The sequence below is a fragment of the Sinocyclocheilus anshuiensis genome, unplaced genomic scaffold (assembly GCF_001515605.1).
Source record: "Sinocyclocheilus anshuiensis isolate Anshui unplaced genomic scaffold, SAMN03320099.WGS_v1.1 scaffold776, whole genome shotgun sequence".
Lineage (NCBI taxonomy): Eukaryota > Metazoa > Chordata > Actinopteri > Cypriniformes > Cyprinidae > Sinocyclocheilus > Sinocyclocheilus anshuiensis.
In genome coordinates this window covers 905982-912675 of record NW_015555808.1, presented here as the reverse complement: position 1 = coordinate 912675, position 6694 = coordinate 905982, and the positions used below count along the sequence as shown (strand labels likewise).

The 6694-nt window shown below is 35.9% G+C and overlaps 1 protein-coding gene across 1 annotated transcript in view; it reads right to left on the bottom strand.

Annotated features, from left to right (window-relative positions):
* Positions 1-6694, bottom strand: part of LOC107675039 (atypical kinase ADCK3, mitochondrial-like) — a 38182-nt gene that overhangs the window by 24233 nt on the left and 7255 nt on the right. Inside the window, exon 2 of the mRNA XM_016469231.1 lies at positions 3949-4134. Within this exon, the coding sequence (XP_016324717.1) occupies positions 3949-4113 (165 nt within the window). The 5' untranslated portion in view covers positions 4114-4134. The remainder of the gene's footprint in view (positions 1-3948; positions 4135-6694) is intronic.

The window sequence follows — 6694 nt, the reverse complement described above, 5'->3', positions numbered from 1 at the left end:
GGACTTGATTTCATCCTTCGGGAATTGATTGGATCGTTGGAAGTTGGGGCATTGCCAACAAAATGGAGGCAGATCTGAATGCCAGTTTGCAGTTAGTTGTGGGGGATTTCTCTCCACTGGATTCACTGCCGACACCCTAGCATGAATAAATGTTTTTTTTTTTATTGAGGATGACGACGACGATCAACGGCACAAAACATGCCTAAACAGCACGCGTGTGTGCGTGAGAGAGAGAGCAGAGCGAGAAAGAGAGAGACTGCCTGAATGACTGAGAGCATCCTCCATCAGGTTAAGTCATATTCATGAAAAAAAAATAATAATTAGTTTGCGATGTTCGAAGAGTAATGTTGTCGTAATATCCTAATATCTTTTCAATGTTTAAGGGTAACGTACTCCCTTATGACTGTTGTCAGTGCTATAAAGTGAAGCATCAGCTTCAGCTTTTCCCCCTGTCGTTTATTCCAAACGTCACTGATGTCACTGCAGCTGCTGGCAGTTCCAGATAGCTCCGCCCTTGCGCCATAGCTCGTGACCGGAAGAGTAGAGGAGTTGTTTTGAGGGGGGGGAGGCTAACGTTTTTGATTAAAGATTACAAGGGCACATGCATTTTAAAAAAATAATGAAGAGCACGGATAAATTATTTATAATAAACACTACAGTATTCCATAAAAAAATAAGAATTTTCAATTTTGATTTCATGGTGACTTTAAAACGTTAGCCATCTCATTTTTTTTTTCTAAACTGGTCATAACAGTTTAAAGTCCATTACAAAAATGTAGTTTGGCCCAATTTTATTCAGAAAAGTGAGACTTATCTCTTGGCTAACTGCTAGTTGGTCAAACTAGGTTTCAAGAGGTCTTACATTTAACGACGGAAAGACAAGATTCGTGATATGGCTTAATGTGACGATTAAGGCTATGATTTCATTTCATAAATAGGAGTGCTGCACGTTTGTGTCTCTAAAGAGAACCGACTGTCCTCAGAAAAGTTTTGATAGCATTTCCATTTAATCTTACCTATTATGCTTGATAAAGTAGCGTTTATGAGCTCAGCGCTGCTTTGTGTACAGCCGTTACCGGTGAAACCTATATTTCTGTCGTTTCAAAAGCCCCACTTAGGCTACTTTTACACTAGTGCATTTTCATTTTAAAACGCATAACTTTTGCTACGGTTACGCCTGTCGTTTACACTACTCCGGCGTTTTCGACCCTCGAAAACAGAGACTTTAGAAAACGCTGCAGACCCCATTTTAGTTTGAAAACTCTGGGGTTGCGTTTCAGTGTAAACGGACCAAAACTGACTTTTGATGTTGGCGTGGCTGCTAACATTCGCTCTGCGTATCCTTGACGACCGTGTAAACAATAACATCATGCTCATTGTTGTACCGGCATGAATGGCCATGTGATGTGTTTTCGGTTGTGTAGTGTGGACGGAGATCGTTTCTGAAACGCAGTGAAAATGCAAGTGTAGACAAGGATCGTTTTCTTTCTAAAGCGCCGTTTTAAAACCAAAACGCACTAGTGTAAACAGGGCCTTAGTGGCAGAGAATGAATTTGCATTTTCAATAAGCCCATCTGCTGTTTTAGTTCAGACCAATGCGAAAATCGACCCATGCTTTTACAAAGCAAACATGCAGAGTTGTAAATGTGAGATAGTCAGTAAGATTTATATTTGTTTTAAATTAATATAATAATTTATTTGTTTGACTCATCCCTTTTCTTAAAAATCGGTTTAAAGGCTGAAATGTTATGTTATGTTTATCATTATATAAACCTGTATCTGAACTGCAAATCATGTCACTTTACGGTTTAATATGTCAACATGCCTGCCCGAAGGGTTACCAGGGATTTTGCGACACAATGTAATACATTTCATAATAAGCAATGAGGTATGCATTTCTGATGTCTGATAAGGAAATCTCAAAACACTTTGAAAATGAAATGCACAATCAGTTTCAGAGGTTTTGATAGCACAAATAGCTTGGCAGCACACACCGTGCACCTATGCTCTGAAGGCAGTAATCTAATCTCCATGTAGGCCTAAATTTCATTTGCATAATCGTATTGTTGGAGTTATTATACCTTAGGTGTGTTGTGGAGGGAAAACAACAGAGGTGTAACCCAACACCATTATGTGCACGCTGGATTAGACAAAACCATACTGGTGATTAATTGGGGAATAACAGATGCATGTAACCGTAAAACACTAAAGCAATGAGTCATGAAAGGCCTTGGTAAAAACAAAATAAAACCGCTTTAGGTGGCTTATTGCTGCTTATGGTGTTTTCTAAAAGCAACACGATAAAGACTACCAATGATCAATACATAATAGCAAATCAATATAATTAATATTGTTATAATAAAGTTTTTTTTTTTTATATTTTTGATAAGTCTCTTATGCTCACCAAGGCTGCATGTATTTGATCAAAATTAAAGTAAAAACTGTAATATTGTGAAATGATACAACAATTTTAAAAAACTGTTTTCTATTTAAATATATTTTAAAATTGAATTTAATCCTGTGAATTTTTTTGCATCATTACTCCAGTCTTCAGTGTCACATGATCCTTCAGAAATCATTCTAAAATGCAGATTTAATGCTCAGGAAACATTTCTTCATGTTATCAATGTTGAAAACTGTTTTTTTACAGTTGCTGCTAAATATTTTTGGGAAAACTGTGATACATGTTTTATAAATAAAGTTCAAAAGAATGGCATTTGAATTTTTTTTGTAACATTATACATGTCTTAATGCATTAAAGTGCCCCTATTATGCCTTTTCCAATATTACCTTTCATGCAGTGTGTCATGTAGCTGTATATGAACATAAACTATCTGCAAAGTTGTGAAGCCGACAGTGCACGATAAATAAAGTTATTGTCTATCAAAAAAAAAAAAAAGAAGAGTTGGCTCGCAATCGCCTAAACGAGTCGTCAGGAATTCGAATGTTATTCTGTTACGGCTCTACGTCACGAAGTAACACATTTGCATAATGTCCGCCCACGTTCTACGTCGCCAACTTGCCCACCCACAAACAGTAACATTTCCGTGTGGTTAACATCATGTCGAGAAGACACTGTATCCTACGCTGAGAGTAAATTTATTTTATCACATCTTATAATTACCACAAACTTATTAACACTTACCACTGAGAAACGTCCTGCTGCAGTTGAGCTTGCGAATCAGTCTCTCGTCGATCAGCCAGTTCAACCGTTTCATCATCAGACTCCGGCTCGAATTGGTAAGGTACAATCGATACCATCTTTTCTATGTATTGACAAGTCTCCAGGGTTGTCATTCTGTCATTGCAATGGGCGTTTCATTTCCGACACGCGCTGTACGCGGTAGACCAATCCAGAGCCAATCTCTCTACGGCTCTGGACCAATCACAAAGGACTGTGCCATCTGACCAATCACAGCAGTGAGGGCTCACGGAAAGGAGGGGTTTAGAGAGACTGATTCTTTGAACTGCTTCGCACGAGTCGTTTACGAATCATTTAGAAATGAGGTAAAATGTAATTAATTTTTGAGAAAACTAATGTGTTTTTTTACCTTGCATGCATGTAAAGAGAGAGTTTTAGGAGACTCATAAAACAATATTAGCAACCTTAAAAATGGCATAATAGGGGCACTTTAATTGCTAAATAATCACATCCTTGCTAAATAACAATTTTTTTTTTAAATCTATTTGAAATAATCTATTTAATAAATCTAATTTATATTACTATAATTATTATATTTATTCAACCAAAAAAATGTGATAACAGTGGACTGTTTACAGCAATGGTTTGTAGCAACCCGTCTCATTACTGTAGAATTTAACTGATGCATTGTCACAGCTACATTGCCTATTTTACAACGGCATCAAACATTTCTCATCCAATCTAAATTTATAGCCAGAACTATTCATTTTATAATGGAAACTAATACCATTTATAGAGGTACCCACCTGGATCTTCTGCATGGCCACACTCATGCCCTGTTCAGCTGTCATTTGCATGCTCTGGCTTACAGCTTGGAACCCACTACTACGCAGAGAGCCTGCCTGGGTCTCAATCACGGCCTGGCTGAGCCTGGCTAGGCCTCTCATCAGCAACAACATGTCGCCTGCCATGATGTTTCCTCTTTACACCTACTGTACAGGAGAAAGGGAAGTGATTCAATAGCCTCATCCTCAACCGTTTTTAAGCCAACAATGGTGGTGGAAAACAGTCACACTAATTGTATGCAGTTCCAAAAAAACAAGAAACTCACAAGTATAACATTTACTGTTACTATGATACAATCAGCTGGTAATACCATGGTACTTTGATATACTGTATAACATTGTACTGAATGATAACCATAATGACATACAGTACCATGATATTTACATGGTACTCTGAGGCATTTCAAAGAATATTATGGTACTACCATGTATTACTGTGTTTCAGAAAACAATGACAGTTGAAATCTACCATACATGCATAGAAAAAATAAGAATAAAAGAAAAACAAAAGTACTACAGCCATGTTACTGAATGATTAACAAGCATGAACATTATAGTCATGTTTATGTAGTCATATAATTGGTGAGATGAAACAAAACATTGTATTACCATGGTGTATTTCCAATAAATTGTGGTTATATTCAATAGACACCACTGTTCAAAAGTTTGGAGTCAGTAAATTTGTTTTTGAAAGAAATTAATAATTTTCTTCAGAAAGGGTGTATAAAATTGATTGAACATGACAGTAAGATTTATGTGTTCTTTTGGACATTCTATTCATCAAAAAATATTGAAAAAACAATTAAGCATCACAAAAAGCTTTGAAACCCCAGGAATAAATTACATTTAAAAAAATATTAGGAAAAAAAACATTTTAAATTGCAATAACATTTCACTGTATTTTTGATCAAATAAATACAGCCTTGGTGAGCATAAGAGAGTTATTGATATGAACACATATGAAAAAGTAATTGAATAATAGAAGACAGACATGGACGCTATAGTTCTTTATTTCATCTATTAATTTATTAATTAAAAAAAAAAAAAAAATCTCTCACTTGACCAGTATGTGCAAGTGCCACCACACAGGCCTATGGTCAGCAACTACCAGTCTATGATACAGCTGAGTCTAAAGGTAAATATAGATCTTTGCAACATTGGTAAGTTAGCTAAAAGGATAAAGCCAAATTAGACAGTTATTATTGGCCTCAATTGCCCTGTCAAACTCAGGTGGTGAAAAGGTTCACTTGTCACAAAATAAATCACATTCATTTGACTTACATTTGAGGGCATGAGCTAGGGGTGGGAAATATGACCAAAATCTTATTTCACTTATTTCTTATATTTTTGTTGTTTTATCTTTGTTATTAATAACAAAAACATAGATTTTATTTTTAGGTATAGTAAGTCTATTTAACAGTATTCAAGTACGAGACAGAGAAAATGAATCAAGTAATCAAATTGTAAAAGTAATGCACTGCATAGTCTTCACTGTATGAATTAAATATACATTGATCCTTATTAAAGCTACACAATTACTCAGTCAAGATCAGTAAGTGATTTTCTCTTTTTCTTTTGCTGTTTGATTAATAATAGAGATACAGACAGCAGCTGAAATAATAGTCTGCTGTCATTTCAAGAGCTGCACAGATCCAATTTATTGATACACACCCATTTTCTTTCTGTTTACGTTCACTTAAGACATAAGCCAAGACAGGGATATTAACATATTTGTGTGTGTAGTTGGCTGTTGAAGCACAATAACTTGAGAAAGAGATCTTAATTCATGATTGCATGCAGTCTGAGAGAGGTGACTCTTATTAAAACGATGTAATTCTTAAAGTATTAGAAAAATAAGGAATTACACTGTTTTTGAAAGCAGGGTATCGTGACACCTTTTTAGTACTGGTATATTGTGCAACACTAATAACAAATAAGCTTGTTAGTGCAGAAATACCAAAGCAATGTAGTGTGGAGTGCTAGCAAAAACATTAATAATACATGTATAATAATGCATTGTACATGGTTGTATATTTAATAGTGACTCATGTTGTCTCTTTAAATCAACGCCAGTGTCATCGGCCAACAACAAAACAGCTGTTATCACAGTTCTTGGCAGCTCTATCAAAGGTTAAATGTTTTCACGATGAGACAAATGTCAAAGCCTTTAGTCAATGACTAACAGTCTTACAAAGTGGCTGCAGACACTGAGTCAGTCACAATAAGCATACGAGGAGCTAACTTGCGATTCAGTCTAAACTAGGGGTGTGCGATTTATATTATCTACAATAATATCGTAATTGTTGTTTAAACAATATGCGATTTGACATTGAGTATATTGCAAAAACTAGGGATGCACCGATACCACTTTTTCCAGTACTCGCCCGATACCGATACTTTTATTTTTGGTACTTGCCGATACAGAGTACCGATACCAATATTTTCATTGCATTTGTAAATTTTTAAAATATTGGGTACAAGCAAAACACGCGCAACGCGCACACGTATTTGTACTGGTGCAGAATGAGAGGTACAAGTACAGTACAACCTAGCGCATTTTACACAGGCTGTTAGATTCACTTTCGCCAGAAAGTCATGTATGCTTAAGGGTAAAAATTAGGGGTCGACCGATTATCAGCGCCGATATTATGTCTTATATTGATTATCGGTATCGGTCATTTTCAAAACCGATTCGCCGAACCTATTT